Source organism: Lepus europaeus, chromosome X (assembly GCF_033115175.1).
Source record: "Lepus europaeus isolate LE1 chromosome X, mLepTim1.pri, whole genome shotgun sequence".
NCBI lineage: Eukaryota > Metazoa > Chordata > Mammalia > Lagomorpha > Leporidae > Lepus > Lepus europaeus.
The window spans coordinates 83,477,352-83,502,399 of NC_084850.1; the positions used below are offsets into that span (position 1 = coordinate 83,477,352).

Genomic DNA, 25,048 nt, shown 5'->3' on the forward strand with positions numbered 1-25,048 from the left:
TGTGTGCTAGAGACAGCTTATTAAGCAAAATCTACAGTTTTGAAATGAAACAATAATTCCAAATAAGTCTCTTATAAATTCAGAATTTGTTTGAAGTAATTCCTGTTCCGTTTAACTGAAAGTTTCAGCCCCCATTAATACACAGACAATTAACAGAGATATACTTCAGAAGCTCAACATCTCTGGCCTTTCATATAGTAGACAAGCATAAGAAAAGGTTGACCAGATATCCCAGTTTATACTTGTTATCCCAGTGTGATGATTAATGGTGTTCTCTTTGAAAGTATACCATTTTGGACAATAATTTATATAGTCGTCCTACCTAAAATAAACCAGATTCTATTTCCCTTAGGCTGCACTGGGGTAAGGAAATCATCCCATTGTACCCTTACACTCTTGGAATTTAGCTAACGGCCAATGTTCTAATGCTTGCATAGCAGAGCACATCTACTCAGCACAAAAATATGCTGATTATTAGCCAGTGTAGTATGGCTGCTGGGTGACTGTGACAGGACCTGACGAGATAGGGCAGAGCATCAATCAGCGGTCCTTTCCTCAGCTCACTCTCTTTGATCTCTGCCACCAAGGCCTATGTTTTGTGGCAAAAAGGAATGCTGATATTAAAAGAAGGAAGTCTGTGTCTGTCAGCACTTTCCTTTTCTCTTTCCTGGATGCTTTTAGAGCCAGATCTTCCGATGGTAAAATACAAATCACACCCAGCAGTCACTTTATAAAACTGTTGCAAAATGCATCACAGAAACCTTCACACTGTGGAGTTCACCTCCAGAGATCCAAGTTCCAGGGATCTCAGTCTTGCCAAAGTCTCTTGGTGAAACTGAGTAGCTTAGATTCCTCAGGTACATAATTGTTGGCAGATGAGAGCCTGTTTAATATTTGTTGCCCTTGGATTTCCCAGTTCCACACTGCATGAACTGATTGGCCCACCAAAGTTAGCCTACTAGGTGGTTTAATAATGTCATAAAGGGATGGTTAGATGAAATTCTGCAAGTTGGAGTTGTCTTCTTAGCCCTTTTATTAAAGCATTTTTCTCTCCTTCCTTTCCCCCTTCCCTCTCCTGCTGTTTTGTGGCTATTCTTTCCTAACTCCACACTTCTTGATGGAGTCAGGAGGCTACAACCTTGCCAACACGGCTCGTTGCTGGACATACTTGACCGGGGTCATCCTAGGGAAAACACTATCCTCTGAGATCCCAGATCATGAGGTAAGTAAGGCTCTGACAAGTCCTCTCTTCTTTAAGGGGAAGAGCTGAGTCATTCCACCTAATCAAAATCACGTCCTCACCACTCAATACCGTTTTGTTGAGAGACACTTCAGTAACAATAACACACTGTCTTGGCAGAATAGTGGACTCTTGTTCCAAAATATCCAAGACCTTCTGCCTTTTTTTTTTTTACAAGAGATCTCAAAGGCCAACCAACTTTAATTTCTCAATTAATTACAGAGACTGTGGGAAGGGGGTCACCTGTTCACACAAAGAACTCTTTGGAATATGTGCATATTTTCATCCTCTAGCCCCCAAAAAGGAAGGAGCTATTTTTAAAACACGTAAGCTAGGTTTTTGTCTATTTTCTTACAAGTCCCATAGGTGATATGTAGCACATGCTCTTTGGTGGTAGTTCTAGTCTCTCAACTTTCTTTTACTGATGTAAAATTTAAGAAACATATAATCACTACAAAGACAGGTGTGGCATTTTTCCAGCAATTAGTGGCACACAGAGGTTGGGGCAGGACCATCCAAAATGTGAAGCCTGTCATTTGAGCTCTTGTCATTTTCTTTGGTCATACAAGATGAGCTTCATGCTCTCTAAAGCCAAGATGTCTGTTTTCGTTTTCCCAAAATAAGGTAATGGAAAGCTATATGAGACCCTTCTATTCCTACCTACTCCCAGCCTTGGCAGGAAGCATGTTATCACAGATCAGGATGTATAGCTACAGGCCTTGGACTGTGTGACTTCAAATAACAAACCGCTACTTGCAGCCCCACCTTCTCAAGCTATTTCCCAAGGATTAGGGATGGTACATTGGTTATCATGTTATGATTTCTGCCAGATTGTAGAAGCTGTGTACTTGGGAGAATTATGCTTTTTAAAGTTACTATTACTTTTTAAAAATTAGAAACAACTTAAACTAATTTCCTTCCAATTTTCTCCTAACACCATGGGCGAGGTATAATAAAATGTATCTCAGAAAACCCATTCAATATGTCTAGAATACAAATAGAAGGCACACTATAATTTGAGACAATTTGCTGGTGTCAGGGTTAATAGAAGTCTCTCTTCTTGACTTGACTTACATTTATTCAGTATTTGGAGGCTTAATGAAATATAAAGGTAAGTGCTGTGAACAAATGTAATCGCTGTTATTGCTGTGGGAATATCTCAGATTGCATTGTAATTTAAAGCACTGGGACTTTAAAAACGGATCAGGTTAAGTCAGAAAGGGGTTTTAAGCTGCAAAAGCCTGAAATGAGAGTGAGTGTTCTACTCCTAAGATGCCAAAGGCTAATCCAAAGATTCACTTGTGTTAAAAGATTGATAACATTTTAATAAAGGTGAATACTGCTCTGGTACCTGGAGAAGCTGTGTGCCTGAATGCATGTGAGTTTAGCCTTATGGGTCAGAATGTTTTGTGTTTATACTGAAATAGTCTGCAAGATTAAGTGAGATATAATGTATGTCAAGCACCTAACACACAGATGCTGGCACCTAATGAGCACTTTGGAAATGCAACTTCTTTCCTTCCTTCTTGCATGCTCCTCTCTTATACTCAGACACTTTTGAGTATGTCATTCATAAATTTGTGCAAACTCTTTGTGAATCCCTTCTGTCATATCTTTCTGGTATAAAGATGTGAGTCATCCAGGAAGGAACAAAGAAGAAAATTGAAATGACAGTCTTCCAGGTACAATATGATAACATTTTAATGAAAATTGCCAGAAATAGACTACACAGTATAAAGGCATATTTAAGTTTTGTGTCACAATACACAGTGGCACACAAATAACCTGTGGGCCTCTGAAATCAGATCAACAAATGGTAGTTCAAAAATTATTTGCTGAGCACCCGCTGTGTGCCAGGCACTGTGCTGGGTGTTTTTGGAAGAAACAGAGACAATAAGATCTCATCCCTGCCTCAAGCAGTTGGACAGAAAGGGTGGTGTCAGTGCTGGAGAGATGCACAAATACATACAGTTATAATACAGAGCAGAATAAGAACCATAAGACCATAGGAACAGTGACTATGGAGATATGCATCAAATATAAAGGGGATACAAAGGAGTCTGCAAAATACCTTGCCATTCAGGAGCAGAAAATGTAATTGAGAAATCTAGCTACTGGAAAGTCAAGATATTGCAGCAGTCAGCTGCAGCCTAGATGACCTCACGGTCTCCATCCTCAGTCATGGCCTTGTGTTATTCCGTCTCCGAGGATGAGAATCCTCCTCTTTTAGATACCCAATCCCCACTTCTCTCCTGTCTTGCTAGGTTTAGCTTCAAGACTTGTGACTTTTGAAAACCCTCATCAAAATCTACCAAGGTGCTTTGAGCTCTTCCTTCACATTTATTTATTCCTTCATACATTTAACAAACACTCATTGGGCCCTTACAACTTGTGAAGCCCTATTCAGGCCTGAATTCAGAAATACAAAGATGAACAAGATAAACTTGGTGATCTCAACACTCTCATCATTTAATAAAGATGATAAAACATTGTGCTCAAATTCAGGGTAGATGTGGGGCATAGGAGAAATGTTTCAACAAGACTTTGAACCGAACCTTAGAGGTTGATTGGGAATTTCCTAGGTGAAAATTAGGGGAAGACATTCTAGGCAGAGGAAACAGATTGTAAAAGGCCCGATGCCTCAGGAAACCAATGAGAAATTTTCTATGTGTAGAACATAGGGTGTATGAGAGAGTAGGAAGAATTAAGGTGTGGATGGAAAATGGGGCATATTATGAAAATCCTTAAATGCTGCACTAAAGAGCTTACACTTTTTCTATGAAAATAGATGAGCTTTGATTTGAGAAACTTCAGTAGGCAGAGTGTGGAAGATGGATTGCAAAGGGGAGAAACTTGAGAAAAGTAGACCTGTTAAGAGATTCAAATATGTACTCCTGTAACACATATAGCCTGTAGCATTCATTTGATTATTTGTGTTTTGGTTTTCTGCATTCCCTCTCCGTAGTTAGAATAGTATTAAGCACCTACCTAGTTGGTGTTCATTCACTGAATGAACAGCTGAATAAATGAGTTAATGACCAGTGTCTACATTCACACTGAGAATTTTTATTTTTCTATAGAATTTCTATTTTTAAGATGGAAGAATTGGAAACATAATCTAACCTTTCTCTAGAACACAATTTAACCCCACTAGCAACTTCCTATTCTTTGCAAGAAGTACCAGCTATTCCAGCTATAGGAAACAGGTGTATCCATGGGAAAACGCTATATTACCAATGCAAGGAAGGAAGTTGGGAAGGGAAGTCCAGCATAAATATTATGAGTGATTGGGGATGAGACTTCAAGCATGGCCCTCATGAGATACAAAACCACTGATGCCATAAAGCCAATGATGCCATAAAACCAGTTATCAGGGAGTTAGTCTCAGTCCAGCAATTGGGGAGTCAGGTTGGTCAGCCAAGCATGGAGTAAAGAAGCAGCCCCAGCTGAAAGAAGAGTTTTGCTCCCAGATGGGAAAGCTGAGAGGAATGAAGCCTATGTATGCCCAGGTATCTCAGCCATAGGGAAAGCCCAAAGGTGACATGGGTTCATAAAAAGACCAATTCCATGGATAATTTAGTGAACCACCTGGACAATTCTGTATAAGAATGTTCTGGGGGCTGGCGTTGCAGCACCGCAAGTTAAGCCACCATTTGCAACATTGGGATCCCATTATAAGAGTGCCAGTTAGTGCTCTAGTTGTTCTGCTTGTGATCAGCTTCCTGATAATGCACCTAGCAAAGCAGTGGGTAATGGCTCATGTGCTTGAGTCTCTGCCACCCATGTGGTAGACCTGGATGGAGTTCCCAGCTCCTGGCTTCAGCCTGGCCCAAACCTGGCTGTTGCAGCCATTAAGGGAGTGAATCAGCAGATGCAAGATCTTTCCTCCTTCCCTCCCTCCCTCCCTCTTTGTCACTTTGCCTTTCAAATAAATAAATAAATCCATTTTTTAAAAAAGAGTGTTCTGTAGTCCGGTAATACTACTTAAGAACTAGGATACAGGCGGGCGCCGTGGCTTAACAGGCTAATCCTCCACCTGCGGCGCTGGCACACTGGGTTCCAGTCCCAGTTGGGGCGCCGGATTCTGTCCCGGTTGCTCCTCTTCCAGTCCAGCTCTCTGCTGTGGCCTGGGAGTGCAGTGGAGGATGGCCCAAGTCCTTGGGCCCTGCACCCGCATGGGAGACCAGGAGAAGCACCTGGCTCCTGGCTTCGGATCAGTGCAGCGCACTGATGGTAGCAGCCATTTGGGGAGTGAACCAACGGAAGGAAGACCTTTCTCTCTGTCTCTCTCACTAACTCTGCCTGTCAAAAAAAAACAAACAGTTTAAAAAAAGAACTAGGATACAATAAATCAATACACACACACACACACACACAGGGGCACTTTAAAAACTTCATAGAAAATGAAACTAAAAGATAAGTGTATTTGGTGCAAAAATTTTGAAATCCATGGGTAGTTTTTCATAATACACATTTCCCATGAACTTTTGAGGACTCCTCATATGTGTTTCTGTTTGTTTTTGTGTGTACACAGACATACACACATCAGGTAGGTCTTGCTAACAAAAAATACCACTTTTTATGAACTTTTGATGAATTAGTTATATAAACTATACTTACATATGTCATTCATATTAGGGAATATATATAGCCATTCAAAAGAGAGATCTTCCATCCACTGGTTCACTCCTACAATGCCTGGGACAGGCCTAAGTCAGGAGCCCAGAGCTCAGTCTGGGTCTCCCTCGTGAGTTGCAGGGTCCCAGGCACTTGAGCCATCACTGCTGTCTCCCAGGATGCATTAACAGGGAGCTGGATCTGAAGCAGAGCATCCAGGACTCAAATCGACACTCAGATACGGCATCCGGGTATCCCAAACCACTGCACCACAATCGATGCCTGCCCCAGTCATGGATTTATTTTAAAAAGATTTATTTACTTATTTGAAAGTCAGAGTTACAGAGAGATATATCTTCCTTCTGCTGGAATGCTCCCCAGGTGGCTACAATGAACCAGAATGGGCCAGGACAAAATCAGGAGCCAGGACCTTCTTCCAGGTCTCCCAAGTGGGTGCAAGGGCCCAAGTGCTTGCGCCATCCTCTTCTGATTTTCCCAGGCCATTAGTAGGAAGCTGTGTCAAAAGTGGAGCAGCTTGGCCGGCGCCGTGGCTTAACAGGCTAATCCTTCGCCTTGTGGCGCTGGCACACCGGGTTCTAGTCCCAGTCGGGGCGCCGGATTCTATCCCGGTTGCCCCTCTTCCAGGCCACCTCTCTGCTATGGCCCAGGAAGGCAGTGGAGGATGGCCCAAGTCCTTGGGCCCTGCACCCGCATGGGAGACCAGGAGAAGCACCTGGCTCCTGGCTTCAGATCAGCAAGATGTGCCGGCTGCAGCGGCCATGGGAGGGTGAACCAACGGCAAAAAGGAAGACCTTTCTCTCTGTCTCTCTCTCTCACTATCCACTCTGCCAGTCAAAAAAAAAAAAGAAGAAGTGGAGCAGCTTGGACATGAACAGGCAATCATATGGGATGCTGGCGTCACAGGCAGCAGCTTTACCCACTATGCCATAACGCCAGTCCCTACAGTACACTTTTAACTTCTCGGAGTCATGTTGTCACATTTTATGTAGTATTTTAAAAATCACATTAATTGATATCACTGATCTCACTGGAAATTTTGGGAATCAAGTTCACAGGGGCAGAATAAAGTTTTCCAAAATTCTAATTTTCACTCAAAAAGTATAATTATCATTGGAAACACATACTGTCAGTTGTTTACCATGAAGTAATAGCTTCATTTCATTTTTTAAAATTTCCAAATACTCAAGAATTTAATCATGATTGGTGCATTCTTTCAAGCAAAAGTAAAGCTCCATAAAAAATATGGCTAATGGGCCGGCCCTGTGGTATAGCTGATAAAGCCGCCACTTTAGTGCCGGCATCCTATATGGGAGCAAGTTCAAATCCTTGCTGCTCCCCTTCTGATCCAGCTCCCCACTAATGGCCTGGAAAGACAGTGGAGGATGGCCAAACTCCTTGGGCCCCTACATCCACAGGGGAGACCGGAAGAAGCTCCTGGCTTTGGATCGGCATAGCTCCAGCTGTTGCAGCCATTTGTGGAGTGAACCAGAGGATAGAAGACCTCTCTCTCTCTGCCTCTGCCATTGGCTCTGCCTCTCTGTAACTCTGCCTTCCAAATAAATACATGTTTACAAAAATGTGGCTAGTTATAGTTATCATTTTTTTTGACAGGCAGAGTGGACAGTGAGAGAGAGAGAGACAGAGAGAAAGGTCTTCCTTTGCCGTTGGTTCACCCTCCAATGGCCGCCGCAGCCGGCGCACTGCGGCCGGCACACCACGCTGATCCGAAGGCAGGAGCCAGGTGCTTCTCCTGGTCTCCCATAGGGTGCAGGGCCCAAGCACTTGGGCCATCCTCCACTGCCTTCCGGGGCCATAGCAGAGAGGTGGCCTGGAAGAGGGGCAACCGGGATAGAATCCGGCGCCCCGACCGGGACTAGAACCTGGTGTGCTGGCGCCACAGGTGGAGGATTAGCCTATTGAGCCACAGCGCCGGCCTATAGTTACCATTTAATCACAGGTGTGCGTTTCCTAAAGACAATCAATAGCTAAAAAACCTTTAGCATACCTTCTATTTCGTCAGAATATTAAATCAAGTATCAAAAGTTAAAGAAACTAACAATTTTTAATGTTTCATCAAGGGTATTCTTAAGTGAAATTGAATTCTTTTTTTTTAATTTTTTTTTTAATTTTTTTATTTTTTGACAGGCAGAGTGGACAGTGAGAGAGAGACAGAGAGAAAGGTCTTCCTTTTTGCCGTTGGTTCACCCTCCAATGGCCGCCGTGGTAGGCACGCTGCTGCCGGCGCACCGCGCTGATCCAATGGCAGGAGCCAGGTGCTTCTCCTGGTCTCCCATGGGGTGCAGGGCCCAAGCACTTGGTCCACCCTCCACTGCACTCCCTGGCCACAGCAGAGAGCTGGCCTGGAAGAGGGGCAACCGGGACAGGATCGGTGCCCCGACCGGGACTAGAACCCGGTGTGCCGGCGCCGCAAGGCGGAGGATTAGCCTATTGAGCCGCGGTGCTGGCCGAATTCTTTTATTTTACTATAAAAGCATGGCAGTAGAATACAATAGCTGGTGGTATACTTTGATGCTCCTGCCTTAATTTCTTCAATGATGCTAAGTAGTTTTACTTATCATCTCTTTTGTACCTCTGTGCAAATATAAAAATTTTACTCCAGCATAAACCCTGATAGTCAAATGATTTGGTAGTCTAATTGTTAAACTGTCAATTGTGTTTGTTGCCAACCATTCATGTAAAACACTAGTTCATGATGATACTACATGACTGCAAACAAAACAGCAAATTCAGTCGTATTTGTAGATTTGTCTATAAGTTGAGAGCACAATTTTGCAAATAAGAAGTAACTAACTCTTACGTTTATAGCTAAATGTTTAGGTAAACAAGTTACTGTACCATTGAGAAAAAGCAGTGCCATGAGTTATTTTACTAACTTTTCATTGAGTAGACAGTGAGTGATGTCAGATCTCCAAGGCTTTTTTAGTCTCTGAGCTATCATATGCAATCCTGCAGCCAATGCAGAATAATTACTTACCCCTAAGATGCTTCAGTGGCTTTTTCATTTCAAGTTTGAAAAGCAATAACAAACAATTTTTGGCTTTCAATGAGCTCATCATGTCTGCACTTAACATATTCAATTCCTTTTCCTCTAACTATGAATGAGTAGTCTGAAAATGATGCTGCAACTTAAATGATGAATTCTTTTGAAACTATTTGAAAATGTTCTGTTGCATAAGATACTAGCAGGTAAATTAGTGACAAATATATAATAGCTTTAATTATATCTTCATCTCTTGTTTACATTTTTATCCAGTTTCTTTGAAGTAAATCCCTTCCCTCCATGAATTAGAACCCTCAGTGATACTTCAGTTTCAGCTTTTTTGGCTTCTATAAACATAGATGTTGCACCTCTGGTTTGAGTATGGATTGTTGTTAAGCCAACAATCCATATTCTTATTGTATTTCTGTCTAGGTGGCAATAAATTTCTGGGATTATAAAATAATGATTTATTAAACAAGAAAATCACAGAGATTATAGCAGGCATAACTAAAGACAGCTTTTCCATGTTCCACTTGTTCAGGGTCAGGGAGTTGAAGCACTGGTAATGATGCCAGCACTTCAGAAGAAAAAAGTGAGAAATCACAGGAAAGAGATGGAGGGGATGACCCAGAGCCACACCAGCAAGGGGTCTTGTAAGAGGGGCACCTGCTACATGGGCTCCAGCAGAGTATACAGAGAGGCTAAGCAGCTACTCACATTAGCCAAGGAATGCAATGTGCGGGCTAGAATGCACCAGCTATGAGTAGTTCTGGACCACAGCCCTTACACCTGCAGCTGGGCTGTGCTATCTTTTGGCCAGATTATGTTGCTCTTCTCTGCCACCTGGCTGACACTCTGCCTTGCCCCTCCTTGGCCTTCAGCCACATTGCCTTGTACTCCACATCAGGCCTACTGCTTCTAACATAGCCCCAAACTGTCTTTTAAAGAAAAGTAGAAGATGAAGAAGAAAATATGTATTTACTCTTCTCAGTATTCTTCAATACTTTGTGTAGATACATATTTCCATTTGGTACAAGTTGCATTCTGCCTAAAAAAACTTCAGTTCATTTTTCTTGTAATGAAGGTCTATTAGCAACAAATTCTTTCAGCTTTTGTTTGTCTAAAAAGTCTTCATTTTGTCTTAATATTTTACATTCCACAGAGATTTTATATATATTTTGATTAACATGTAATAATTGCATATATGAAGTGCAGTGTGATATTACATTTTAACAAGATGTGCTGATCAAATCATGGTAATCAGCATTTTCATCTCCTTATTTTCTTGCATTTGGAGTCTTTGAGCTCCTTTGAAAGATTTTCATTGGGTATAGAGTTCTATCTAGGTTGATAATTTTCTCGTTCAGCACTTTAAAAATGTCATCTCACTGTCTTCTTGCCTGCATATTTCCTCGTAAGAAGTCTTTGATGAACTATTTGTTGCTTTGTATCAGTTTTTTCTGTGTTTTCTCTTTATAACTAGTTTTTAGCAGCCTGATTATAGTGTGCCTTTGTGTTATTTTCTCTGTACCTATCCTGTTTGGGGTTCATTGAGCTTTTAGGGTCTGTAGGTTTATAGTTTTTATCAAATTTGGAAATATTTAGCCATTTTTTTATTCCTTCTTTGTATGCTCTACCTCTTGGATTCCAGATAAGCCTAATTAGACCAGTTATATCATCCCTTAGGTTACTGTGACCTTTTCTATGTTTTTTCCATCTTTTATTTCTCTCTGATTCATTTTGGAGCATTTCTATTGCTTTATCTCCATACTCATTGATCTTGTCTTCTGTGCTATAACTGCTATTAATCCCAACCAGTGGAATTTTCATTTCAAATTTTCTATTTTCATGTCTAGAAATTCTATTTTCCTCTTCACTGAGGTATTATTAACATCTTTGAGCATATAAAATATATTTATAATAGCTGACTTATGGTCCTTATCAATTAATTTCATCATTTCTCTCATTTGGAGGTCTGTTTCTATTGACTAGTTTCTCTCCAGATGATAGGTCACATTTTTTGCTCCTTTCTCTGTATTTTTAGTAAATTTTTTGAATACCAAATATCATGAATTTACCTCATTGAGTGCTGAGTTTTTGGTATTGATTTTTTTTTTTTTTGGACAGGCAGAGTTAGACAGTGAGAGAGAGAGAGACAGAGAGAAAGGTCTTCCTTCCATTGGTTCATCCCCCAAATGGCCACTACAGCCGGCGCACTGTGCCAATACGAAGTCAGGAGCCAGGCACTTCCTCCTGGTCTCCCATGTGGGTGCAGGGCCCAAGCACTTGGGCCATCCTCCACTGCTCTCCTGGGCCACAGCAGAGAGCTGGACTGGAAGAGGAGCAACCGGGACAGAACCGGCACCCCAAGCGAGACTACAACCTGCAGTGCCAGCCTTTGGTATTGATTTCAATGGGAGTATACTTTTTTCTGGTAGATAGTTAAGTTACTGCATATCAGTTTGCTGCTTTTAAGTTTGATTTTTAAGCTCATTTAGCATAGATCTTGAGTAGCCTTTGCTCTAAGGCTGATTTGTCTCACTTTGAAGACACTACCCATCTGAAGTCTACTGATGCTCCATGTATTCAGTGAGATCTTGCCACTTTGGGCCCATTTGTTAATATTACAATCCCTCAGTAACTGTTTTCCTTTTAAGATTTTCTGTACTGTTCTTGTAAAGTTTTACCTTATACTTGTTCAGATGGATATTCATGAAAAGACTGAAGTGGATTTCTATGGATATTTCCAGTACTCCTTTTTTGGCTTAGCTCCATCTCCACAGTTTCTATCCACCCTGGCCTTTCTGAATTCCAATCTCAGTGTATTTTCCAGGCTCTGTTGGGTTCTTCCTTCTTGCACATAGTCAAGGGATTACCTCTAGCCAGAAGGTATAGATGATGGTAGAGGGCTCACCTCATCCCTTTCCTCTTAAAGATCACTATCTTGTATTGTTTCTTGTCCAATTTCTGAAAATAAATGCATCCTATATTTTGTAAGTTTCATAATTTTCTAGAGGAAATGTAATTTTCCCTTCATTGCCTATATTAACTGGGATTCTCTACAGATTGAGAACTGATAGGATATGCACATAAGTATATGAAGAAGAATTTATTAGGGGGTTTGGCTCACATAATTGCATGGCTCAGTCCAAATCCAAGGGCCTCAGTACTACAGAAGGCAAGGGTATGATTCTCAATTCAATACCGAATAGCCTGAGTGCCAGCAAGCAGGGTGCGAGTGTGGCCTTGTAGTCCAAAGACCAGCAACTGACATTAAAGACCAGAGTCAAGCCCCAAGTCACCTTCCCATGATGTCTGCCCACATTGAGGCACTTGTTAATCTCATTTGGAAACATATTCACAGATACATCCAAAATAATGCTTTTTCAGATTGTCGATATTCCTTAATCCACTCAAGTTGACACCATAAAATTGACCATCACATTACCATAAGCAGAAGTTCTTTTTTATTCCCCATCAGTTTTTTCTGCCTTCATTTTTGAAAGATATTTTTGCTAAATGTAAAATTCTCAATTAACACTTATTGATTTCTTTTGGCTTCCATTGTTCCTAATGGAGATCAGTCTTGTTCTTATGATTGTTTCCCTGTATATAGTGTGTGTTTTATCCTTTGGCTACCTTTATAAATTTATATTTCGTTTTTGGAACTTTGATCATGATATGCTTCAGTGTATTTTTGTTTGTACTTATCCTACTTGGAGTTCCCTGAGTTCTTGGATCTGTGGTTTGCTGTTCTTGATATAATTTGGAAAATTATCAGTCAGTATTTCTCCTTTTTTGCCCTATTCTCTTTTCTGTCCCTCTGGGGCTCTAATTAAACATATGGTATATTGAAGAATTGTCTCCTACAAGTCAGTAAAGCTTGCTTATTTTTTCCCTATCCTTATATATTTAAATTTGCTTAATTTTTATTAATTTATCTTTAAGATCACACACACTTTTTCTTTAATGTCCAATCTTCTATTAATCCCATCCAATGAATTTTTTAACACATCCCATCCAATGATTTCTTTTAGCTTCACTCAGTTCCCATCAACAGTAACATCTTATAATAACTCTATTGCAATATCAAAACCAGGAAATTGACATTAGTTCAACAGAAATTATTTAGATTTCACCAATTTTACCTGTAGAATTGTGATTTTCACTAGACTTAAGGAAGTTTCAGCCATTTCTTTAAATATTGTTTCAGTGCCACCTTCTTTTTTTTTCCTTCTGGGACTTTGATGACACAAATAGTGTTGATTTTTTTTTTTTTTTTTTTTTTTGCCAAAGGACCCAGAGACTGTTCATTTTTTTCCAGTTTTCTCTCTGTGTCTCTGACTGGGTAATTTCTATTGTTCTGTCTTCAAGTTCACTGCTTTTTTTCTCTGCCATCTCTATTTTTCTATTTAACTGTTCAGTAAGGTTTTTATTTTGGATACTATGTTTTTTGGTTCTAAAATTTCCATTTGTTTCTTTTTTATGTTTTATATCTTTGCTAATACTTTCTCATTTTTTTTTCATTTTGTTCCTAGCATGTCTTTAATTGCTTCTTGAAATATTTTATAGTAGCTGCCTTAAAGTCCTTGTCAGAAAATTCTAATATATATGTCATCTTGGTTTTAACATTTATTAATTGTCTTTTCTCATTAAATTTGAGAGTTTCCTGATTCTTGGAATAATGAGTATATTTTTGTTGGTACCTTTAGATTTTGGGAACTCTGGGCTCTAATGTTTAAGCTGTTAAGCCTACATCTTTCTGCTCGAGCTCTACCACAAATCACACAAAACACAAATAAATGCCTCCCCCGCCCCCAGTGTGATTCTCTTCATCCAAGGATTGAGTTCCCTCTATTTTTGTCTGTTTTTGGATATTCTCCAATACCACCAAACAATTTATCATAAAGATTGGTCTAATAGAAATTGTTCCATCAAAAAATGAAGTTATTCCATCATTAACAGAAATCACAAGTCAAGACTTAGAAAGTTTTCACTGTATGTATGACTTTTTTAAAAATAAAAACAATTTTTTGTAAATAAAACTTTAAAATTAAACAAAGGTATTTATCAGGCAGGCCTACTTTCTTTGACAAGCTCTGTGGAAAAATCATAGTAATAATATGTAGTAGGCAAGTTGAGCCAATTATTTAACGAATCTTTGCCTCAGTTTCCTCACCTGCAAAACAAAGATTAGCGTGAGGATTAAATATGTTGGTTGAAATAATGTGCTTAGAGCAGTAGCTGGCATGTAATAAGAACTCAAGAAGTTGTAGATGTTACTATTGTTAATAAATACTGGAAAAGCTCCTCACAGCCAGGGGCTTGTTTCTCCTTAGTCCCTCAGTGCCAGGAATTTGGAACCCAGAAAGTACCTAACTAATAAAGAAATTGAACATGGTGCTGTATTGAGTGCTATGTGGATTTAGCCTAACAGAATTTGCTAACACTGACAGCTCATGGAATGAAACACTGACAACTTGTCTAAAAGAAATATTGTCATCTTACGAGTAGAGGTGAGTATGAGTGAAAATAAAGACTAGAAATTGTGTTATTTGAATCTTAGGTAAGCTCATGGCACCTGGCATTCAGCAAACTATTCTATTTTAGAAAAGCTTCATATAGGTAGGACTTAGGAACTTTTTAAATGAGAAAGGAACATTTATTAAGCACCAATTATTTCTATAGTATATTTATGTGCTAGATCCTTTACATACGTTATCTCATAGATGTCTCCCAGCAACCCTGGAATATAGGCATTATTCCACATTTACCTATGAGAAAAATAAATCTTAGAAAGTAACTTGCTCATAACCATCTAGGAAAATAAAAGAGCCAATATTCAAACCCAGATCTATCATATTTCTGGGCTAATACTCTTTTCCTTACTTTCAATGACAGGTCTCAGGATTTGGGTATAAGGAATGCATGGGAGAAAAATAAATATTTATTAAACATCTACTACAGGCCTGACAACATGCCACATGTATTATTACATTTACTTCTCAATGCATTATTTTATTCAATCCTCAAAAGAACCCTATGAGAAAGAGGAAAATTCAAATTTGTTGAGCATCTGCTATGTACCTAACATTTCAGTAGGGCTTATATAAATTATGTCACATGGTCTTCTAACAGCCCAGTGAAACCCATATTATTCTGACAAGTTAGCAGAAGCTAAGCTGAACTTTCACCACACTTGCCTGCCTCTAGGACACATATTTCTAAACATTTTGCAGAAAATGCATTCCACAAGACACAGTATTCTAAAAAAAAATTACAGTCCAGGAATATAAAGGTCTCTCCATACTAGTGGTTTTTAATCTTTCGAGTGGTCATGGACCTCTTTCAGAATCTCATGACTCCTCCCAGATAAGTGCTTATATATAAACAGTTTTGGGTACAATTTCAGAGCATTCAGCAATTTCCTGAAGGATATCAATGGAGTCTTTGTTTAAAACAAACAGAAACCTGCTCTTAAGAACAGGAGTCAATCTTACAAAAACAAGAGAGCTTATTAATTCTTCATTATTGAGTTTTACAAATCCTCTAGAACACTCACACCTATATTATTTGAGCATTTTGTTTCACAAAGTAGGTGGTACCCCTTTTTCTCTTTTGACTTTTCATTCCCAGCTCTATTGGCTTTTCTGATAGTTGAAATCCTTGTTGTGAAGAGACCATCCTGTGCATCACAGGATGCTCAGTAGCATATTCCCTGCCTACCCCTCCAATGCTGATAATCAAGCATGTCTCCAGACATTTCCAAATGTCCCAATGGCAGGGCTAAATTGCCCTCTCTTGAGAATTATTGGTTTATAGTAATTAAAATCATCACTCTTCAGTTACTCACACATAAAGGGCCTAAGAACCAGCCTTTCTTAAAGTATATCCTTTTCTTGCTTGATTAAAATCTACAAAACTGTTCAACTTGCTAAGCAAGATGCATTATCTCAACAATTAAATTAATATCTAAATATGTAGTTTTTCTTACCTAAAGGACCAAAAAAGAAAATTCATATAGCCCCTCTGCTCTATTGATTGATTGACTTGGTAATTCATTCAGTTATTCAATGACCATTGCATGCTAGCAATGTTGCAGACATAATGCCAAGGGCTAAAATAATGAACAATGTAAATGTGGTCCCCATATCATGGAACTAAAAATCTAGTGAGGAAGGCAGACTAAAGAAAAAATTAAGTGGCTGGCACCATGGCACAGTAGGTTAATCCTCCACCTGTGGCACTGGCATCCCATATGGGCGCCAGTTCTAGTCCTAGCAGCTCCTATTCCAATTCAGCTCTCTGCTGTGGCCTGGGAAGGCAGTGGAAGATGGCCCAAGTGCTTGGGCCCCTGCACGCATGTGAGAGACCCAGAAGGAGCTCCTGGCTCCTGGTGCAGCTCCAGCCATTACGGCCATTTGGGGAGTGAACCAACAGAAGGAAGACCTTTCTCTCTGTCTCTCTTTCTCACTGTCTGTAACTCTACCTCTCAAATAAATAAATAAAATATTAAAAAAAGAAAAAAATTAATAATAGGTAAAAAAAAGAATACTAGCTTGAATAGAGTCACTAGGAAAGGGCTTTTCTGAAGATGTGTCATCTAAGGCCAGAACTTGAAAGTTAAGGGTCAGGCAGGTTAAAAAATAAAAACTCAACTAAAGAACATATATTCCAGACTCAGGAAGTAACTGTGTACAAAGATGCTGAGGTAAGACAGAGCTTGGTGTATTCTGGACACTAAAAGAAGGCCATTGTAGGTAGGACTGGTGAGGGAGGAACAAAATGTATGCGATGGAATAGGCAGGGACCAGGACTCTGCTAGAGTTGGATCACATTCTTATTAGAGTGGGAAGCCACTTTTAGTGTCAGCACCATGATTTAGTGCACATTTTTAAAATTTTTTTTGACAGGCAAAGTTAGACAGTGAGAGAGACAGAGAGAAGGGTCTTCCTTCCGTTGGTTCACCCCCCAAATGGCCACTACGGCTGGCACGCTGCGCCTGGCACACTGCGCCAATCCGAAGCCAGGAGCCAGGCACTTCCGCCTGGTCTCCCACGCGGGTGCAGGGCCCAAGGACCTGGGCCATCCTCCACTGACCTCCTGGGCCACAGCAGAGAGCTGGACTGGAAGAGGAGCAACCGGGACAGAACCAGTGCCCCGACCGGGACTAGAACCCGGGGTGCCGGCACTGCCGGTGGAGGATTAGCCTAGTGATCCGCAGCGCTGGCCCTTAGTGCACATTTGAAAACTACTCTGGCTGTTGTGTGGAGTGATGGTAGAGACCAATTAGGATGCTGCTGCCAGTTGGCAGATGGTGGTAATGACAGTTGAGATGGAAAGAATGATATACTTGGGGAATAGGATTACATACATGCTAATGAATTAGATGTAAAGGGTGTGGTATGCTGACTTGAACAATTAAGATGGAAAACGGAGCAATTTATTGAAGTTATGTCTCCTGGTCTTCTAACCGCCCAATGAAACCCATATTATTCTGACAAGTTAGAAGAATCTGAGATGAGCTTTTGCCACTTCCCTTCCTCTCAAGGCAGCTCTAAAGGACACCCCTCCAAGACACATATTTCTAAAATATGGGGAAAACTATCTTGATATCGAGAGATGTATTTCTTGGTCAAGTGAGCTGCAAATGTGAATCTGTAACTAGTTACTCAGTGAAGAGGGAAACCATTCAGTTCCGTAAAGATTTAGTAGGTACCTACTGTATGTGGGCACTACTATGCTAACTGCTGAGAGCATGAAGAAATAAAAGACACTGTGCTTTGCTCCAAAAGCTTCCAGCCCAGCTACAGAGAGAGACATATAAACAGACGGCTTCAAGTGGCCATGGGAAGTACTAAGGCAGAGGGATGTGCGGAGTCGAGAAAGTCATAGAAGAGAACCAATTAGTCTGACTGGGTAAGGGAGTGGAGGGGATCAAAGAAGGCGAGCTGAAGGTTAAGGAAACAGCAATGGAAAAGGGTACAGAGCCATGAAACAGTGTGATACATTTAGGGAGCTATAAACGATGCAGTATTATTAGAACATAAGCTTGAAGGCATGGAATACTAGGAGATGAGATTTGATTCACAATATTGACAAAAGCTAACAATTATTAAGCATTGTATGCCAGGCACTATAGTAAGTGCCTTATGTGGGTATCATTTAATCTTCCCAATTACAATAGAGATATGAAAATTTAGAGGGATAATGCGCACTTTTCCCAGAGTTATCCACTCCCAAAGCTTTGATTCAAACCGTGCAGTAAAGTCCAGAACTCAGAACTCAAGTTCTTAACTACATAAAATGTTTAGGTGTTGTGCTAAAGAACTGAAATGTACCTGTTAACAGGACTCAGTCATGGAAGGGCAATGACATGGTCAGATCTGTGCTTTGAAATGACTCAGGATAATATAAGAAAAGCCAGGCTGCAGACTATTGCAATACATCAGGCAAATGACGAAGGGAGCTTGAAGTAAGGACAGAGATGAGGGAAAGATTTAAGGAATGTTTACGAAGTAAAACTAGCACAACTTGGTGATTGATTGGATTATGGAGGCAAAGGAGAGGGAAGAAATCTGTGATGTCACCATGTTTTCTGATTTGGGTGACTGGGTGGTGTTACTAACTAACAAATTAAGGAGAAGGAGCACTAAAAGCAAGCCACTTTTCACACTGAATACTAGGTGCCAATGAAACACTCAAGTGAATCCATCCAAGACATAACATGAGAGTGTAAAGTTCAGGGCTAAGTCATAACTGGATATAGACCTGAGTACTAACAACATGTGAGAAGTGGTTACCCATGGATGTATATAAGAGGGAGACCATAAGCCAATGGGAGAATGTTGGAGAATTTCTGTGTTTAAGAAACCAGCAAGGGGCTGGCGCCTGTGGCACCGGCATCCCATATGGGCGCTGGATTCTAGTCCCAGTTGCTCCTCTTCCAGTCCAGCTCTCTGCTGTGGCCCGGGAGGGCAGTAGAGGATGGCCCAAGTGTTTGGGCTCCTGCACCCGCGCGGGACACCAAGGAGGAAGCACCTGGTTCCTGGCTTCGGATCAGCATAGCTCCGGCCATAGCGGCCATTGGGGGGTGAGCCAACAGAAGGAAGACCTTTTTCTCTCTCTCTCACTAACTCTGTCAAATAAAAAAATTATAAAAAAAAGAAACCAGCAAAATGAGCTCACAAAGGAAACTGAAAACAAACATGTTCACAAGGATAAGCAATACACCACAGTCATTAAAATCATGGAATCTGAACTCAAAATCTATGTGAGTTTATATCATTCGGACTCTTAATATGGTGCCTGATAAACATTAAACCTTAGTTAGTATTTATAGGAAGAAAACCAGGGTAGAAACCAGAAGTCAAAAGTTTAAAAGACGGAGAGAATGCTGAGATGTGTCACCTGTGCGCCTGAGCGGTCTGATCAGCCAAGAACTTACAAGTATGGTTAGGTTTGGCAATGTGAAGGCTACTGATGACCTTGGTGAAGGAGCAGATGCTGGACAATAATAGGTTGAGTGATCAATAGAAAGTAAAGAAAATGGAAGCAACAGGACTAACTAACGAAGCTTGCTGCTTAAGAAATCTTAAAGCAGGTGTTTACCCTAGTGGTTAAAACACTCTGAACCACATGGGAATGCCTGAATTCAATCTCAACTCTAACTTTTGACTCCAGCTTCCTGCTAAAGCAACCTCAGGGATGGGGGGGGGTGGCAGTAATGGCTCAAGGAATTGAATTATTGCCACCCACATAGAAGAACTGGATTGCATTCTTGGCTTCTGGCTTCAGCCTCAGCCCAACTCCACCCATTACAGGCATTTAGGGAGTGAACCAGTGGATGGAATCACTCCATTCCTCTGTCTCTCTGCCTCTTGAAAAAATAAGATGTTTTACAAGAAATCGTACAAAAATGCTCATCTTAGCTTTGTTTATGATAAGAAAAGAAAAATGAAACTGTTCTAAATGTCCAAGAGTGAAGGGATGGAGAAGTAAATAAGAGGTTAGAACAAAGTAGTAAATATTGGAATGGTTATTAAGAGGAATGAGAGAAAGCTGAGCAGAGACAAGTAAAGAATAATGAAGAAGCCTGGAAAGTGCAATATGAAGTTGGACAGCATGGGTTTCAGTTGTGTTGTGGTACAGTTTTCCTTGGTGGCAATGAAACAGAGAAGGCAAATTGTGGGGCATGAGTGCAAGGGGGGGCGGGGAGCTGTGTCCTGGAGTGGTGATTTTTCCAGGCAGGTGGAACAAAGGGAAAGAAGTTGAAGTTGATGGTCAAAGAGGGTTCAAGAGAGGAGATAATGGAGTAAAGGTACAAGAGAATTGGTAGTACAAGAACTTGAACTCCGACTGTAAGATAAGAGGCAGGATGGTAGAAATGTCCGCAGGCTTTTGAAATCAGAAAGATTTGCATTTGAATTACAGCTGTGTTATTAATTACGTGACTTTAGGCACCTTCCTTGAAGTCTGTAAACTTCAGTTTCCTCATCTGTAAGGTAAGTGTAAGGACACTGAGTTCATAACAAAACTGGCACACAACCGTGCTTCAGTAACTGTTCCCTTCTTTCCCACATAATGTGAAACATACTTTCCTGGGAAGACTGAGATCAAGTCCAAATCACTTCCTTTTAGAGGTTCAGGGTTTGGCAGAAGTGACACAAATACTAAGAGACGGATAGCAATACAAGGTTAACAAATTACCATTTGAGTTGCTAAGCACGATAATAGCAGTGCGATAATAACAGTAGTGCTGTGAGAACCCAGCCAAGGTGTGACTAGAGGTGCCTGATGGAGTGATGGAAGGCTTCCCTGTAAAACTCTTCATAATTCAAGTTTTAGTTTCTTTTTTTAAGGTTTACTTATGTATGTGAAAGGTAGAGTTACAAAGAGATAGGGAGATACAGAGAGAGAGAGATCCTCCATCCGTTGGTACACCCCTCTCCCCCCCCCCCCCCAAATGGCCATCAACTGCCAGGGCTGGGCCAGGCCGATGCCAGGAGCCAGGAGCTTCCTTCTGGTATCCCATGTAGGTGTAGAGCCCCAGGGACTTTGGCTATCTTTCACTGCTTTCCCAGGCACATCAGCAAGGAGCTGGATTGCAGTGGAGCATCTGGGACTCCAACCGGTGCCCACATGGGTTGCCGGTGCTGCAGGCAATGGCTTAACCCCCTACGGCCACAGTGCTGGCCCCCAAATTTTGTTTCTAGTGTTGAAAGAAAGTGTCAGGAAATAGGGAGATGAAATTTTAAGGGGAGGTCAAGCAGAAAAGAAGCTTTTGCTCTAATTTTCCCAGACAATATTCTTTTTTTAAAAAAAAAAGAGATTTATTTATTTTATTTAAAGGCAGAGTTACAAAGAGCTGGAGAAGCAGAGAGAGAACATCCATCTGCTGGTTCACTCCCCAAATGGCTGTGATGGCTGGAGATGAGCCAGTCCAAAGCCAGGAGCTTCTTCCGGGTCTCCCACATGGGTGCAGGGGCTCAAGGACTTGGGCCATCTTCCACTGCTTTCCCAGGCCATAGCAGAGAGCTGGATCAGAGGTGGTACAGCTGGGACTCGAACCAGCGCCCACATGGGATGTCGGTGCGGCAGGTGGCGGTTTAACCCGCTACACCACAGCGCCGGCCTCCCCAGAAAATAATCTAACAGGCAATAAGTTCAAGAGAAGGTCTTTATTTGTTTTAAGGAAAATGACTTGTGCAGGTTTGTTAACTTAGAAGAAGTACACGATGAAGTGAGAGATGTTTAAGGTGATTAAGAGGAAAGGAAATATTCACGTGTTCAAGGTTCACAAGAAGGCAAGAGGAGGTAAAATACAGGACCCAAGTCAGGGGTTTACTCCTAGACAGGGTGCAAAATAACCCTTTCTCTAAAATGTAGGAGAATGGCTGCTACAGGGATTTGGAGGAGTGAACCAACAAATGACAGCTCACTCTCTGCCTTTCAAACAAACAAATCTTTTTAGAAAATCTATTTTAAGGTATACAAATTTCATGTATTTCATATATACATATTTAGGAACATAGTGACATTTCCCCCCTACCCTCCCTCCCGCCCATGCTCCAACCCTTCCTCCCCCTCTCTCTCCCATTCCCGCTCTTAATTTTTACAAAGAACTATTTTCAGTTTACTTAATGATCATATAATTAACCCTACACTCAGTAAAAGATTTCAACGAATAGGATGAAGGAAAAAGAAAAGAAAAATAAATTTTAAAAAAATGTTCCTCACTAGAAGTGACAAGGGTCATAAACAATCATCAAATCTCATAATGTCTATTTCACTCCAATATATAATATTTCAGGTACTCTATTTGTTACCTTGGATTAGGAAAAACATGACAACTGTCTTTTTGGGACTGGCTTATTTCATAAGTATAATGGTTTCCAGTTGCGTCCATTTAAACGAATAAATCTTTTAAAAATAATAAACTGAAGAGGCAAAAGGAAAGATGAAAAGTAGTCACAGATAATTTATGACCAAAAGGTGGAAAGAAATCAATTTCTAGAAATTGCATTCTGTGTGCAATTTTTCTTGAATTTTATAAGCCAAGAATACTTCCTTAATATGTTCACAACAAATGAGTGCAGCCTGCTTATGGAGCTAATTCTTACAACTGATGTAGCTACCAACTATTGGTGAAATGGCAACAACAGAAATAAAGACCATCCAAGCTCTCCTTTTGGCACCTGGGAAAATGGAGCGCTGATGGCTTCAGCAGGCAGCTGTGACAGGGAACAACAACCTCCCATGGCTTGCTTTCGCCTTCAGTTCTTAACCGGTTACTAGATGAGGCTCTATTGCTCACTCCAATCTTCTTTTGCTCCAGTCCACATACACACATACCCTATGAAGCAATTTTCCAGCCTCAGTTTTGCCCACTTCTGAATAGGAGAATTGGCAGCCCACATAGCTGTCCTACTGGCTTAAAGGACCCCAAAGCATTTGGCTACATTGTTTTCTATCCTGACCTTTTCAGCCTGCACCTCGCCTTTCTGGGACAATATTCCGCAGTCACTTCCTACTGGTGTGTCCCTCCAGGCAGCAGACCTTCAGAAATACCGGTTTCTGGCCTTGATGTGGAGGCAGCATCTCCGCTCAGCACAACTAGGAATGTAACAGGGGATAGAGTCAGGCACTGGGAATTCACCAGCTGATTTACATCTACAATTTCTTCAGATTGCATCATTCACTAAAATCAAAGGATATACCGAAAAACCGTGTGAGAGACTTTCACTTCTCTGCTGCCTTCCTGCTTGAGCTCAAGCATATACCAAAGTGACAAAATGCACAAATTGAAACTGGGCTCTGTCTTTCCCACTTTTAATGCAGAAAACGTCTATATTTCTCATGTTGGCTTTATAAACTTTAAGGCATATTTTTATACCCAGCAAAGAAATTTCAAGGAAGAAAGAGTATCCCTGGAAGGAGGTAGGGTTTCTTCCAAGGTGAAAATGAAAATAATGCCTCCTTAGAGAGGTACAACAAAAGAACAAGGGCACAGGCAGGTGAGGAGACTTTGCCTCTTTAAAGAGAATTATCAAACCTCATTGAAAGGAAGCAAATAATGAAAGGTTAGTACCTTTAGTGAGCACTTACTATATGCCAGCTACTTTGCTACATGTTTTCACAGGCCTTGATTCATGTAACCATCACAACTGCGTGGAGCATTTATCTGCATTTATAGAAGAAAAAATGTGTCTCAAAGAGGTTAAGCGGAGGAGCAAGGTCCCAAAAGTAGTGAGTAGCGGATGGAAGGAAGGAAGATCAGCACAGATGCTTGGGCAGAAGAGGAGATTCCAGTTACTCCCATTTTGAAAGTAGAGAATTGGTTTCCTTTAAAGCTAAATGTGGGGGCCAGCGCTGTGGTGTAGTGGGTAAAGCCGCCGCCTGCAGTGCTCACATCCCATAGAGGCACCAGTTCGAGTCCCAGCTGCTCCACTTCCAATCCAGCTCAATATTAATGCACCTAGGAAAGCACCCAGGCAGAAGATCCAGATGAAGCTCCTGGCTTCGAATTGGCTCAGCTCCGGTCATTGCAGACATCTGGGAAGTGAACCAGCAGATGGAAGATTCTCTGTCTCTGCCTCTGTCTAACTCTGCCTTTCAAATAAAAAAATCTCTTTAAAAAATGCTATTCTTAGGGGCCGCGGCGCCATGGTGCACTAGGTTAATCTTCCACCTGCGGTACCGACATCCCATCTGGGAGCCGGTTCTAGTCCCGGCTGCTCCTCTTCCAGTCCAGCTCTCTGCTATGGCCTGGAATAGCAGTAGAGGACGGCCCAAGTGCTTGGGCCCCTGCACCTGCGTGGGAGACCAGGAAGAAACACCTGGCTCCTGGCTTCGGATCGGTGCAGCTCCAGCCGTTGCGGCCATTTGGGGAGTGAACCAACGGAAGGAAGACCTTTCTCTCTGTCTCTCTCACTGTCTGTATCTCTACCTGTCAAATAAATAAATAAAAATCTTTTAAAAAATGCTATCCTTAAAAAAAAGACTCAATGTATCAGTGAACAGCCCTTTTCTATTCCTGGAGTGACCTGAAACTGGGAGACTAATCACCTTTTTAAAAAGAAATTAGCGTTCTTCTGTCACTTTGGCTACTCCCTTCTTGCTTCTGTGTTCATCCTCAAATCCTTGAAGCTAATCTTCCAGACCACTCATTTCCTCAACTAATTAGCACACATCCTCTGTTCTTTCTACTCATTTGTTGGTTCATTAGTTCAACCAACAATCATTTATTAAATGAATACTATGTGTCAGCATTCTTCAGGCACTGAGAAAGCAAAGGTGAAAGCCCAGTTCCCACTCTGGAAAGATTCATAATTTATGTGGGGTGGGGGGCCGACACAGACATGGAATCACTCGTTTAAATCCTAATAAAGAGAGCAGGAGCAGCCCCAGGTTTTGGAGGCCTGAGCTTATGCAGTTATGCAGGCAAGGGCAAAGGCTATTTAAGAAAAAAAACAAAAAACTACTAAATGATGAGTATAAAGTTACATATTTGTTGAATATTTGCAATGAGAAAAGAAATTGCAACAATTTATAGTTTTTAAAAGCTCAAATGGAAGGGGAGAGGGAACGGGAGAGGGGAGGGTTGTGGGTGGGAGGGAAGTTATGGGAGGGGGAAGCCATTGTAATCCATAAGCTGTACACTGGAAATT

The 25,048-nt window shown here is 41.1% G+C and overlaps 1 protein-coding gene across 3 annotated transcripts in view; it reads left to right on the forward strand.

Moving 5' to 3' along the window:
- The window catches only part of HDAC8 (histone deacetylase 8), a 260,842-nt gene that overhangs the window by 114,305 nt on the left and 121,489 nt on the right, over window positions 1-25,048 (forward strand). For all 3 annotated transcript variants that reach the window (XM_062184562.1, XM_062184564.1, XM_062184563.1), the window contains exon 9: window positions 1,128-1,222. In XM_062184562.1, the coding sequence (XP_062040546.1) occupies window positions 1,128-1,222 (95 nt within the window). The remainder of the gene's footprint in view (window positions 1-1,127; window positions 1,223-25,048) is intronic.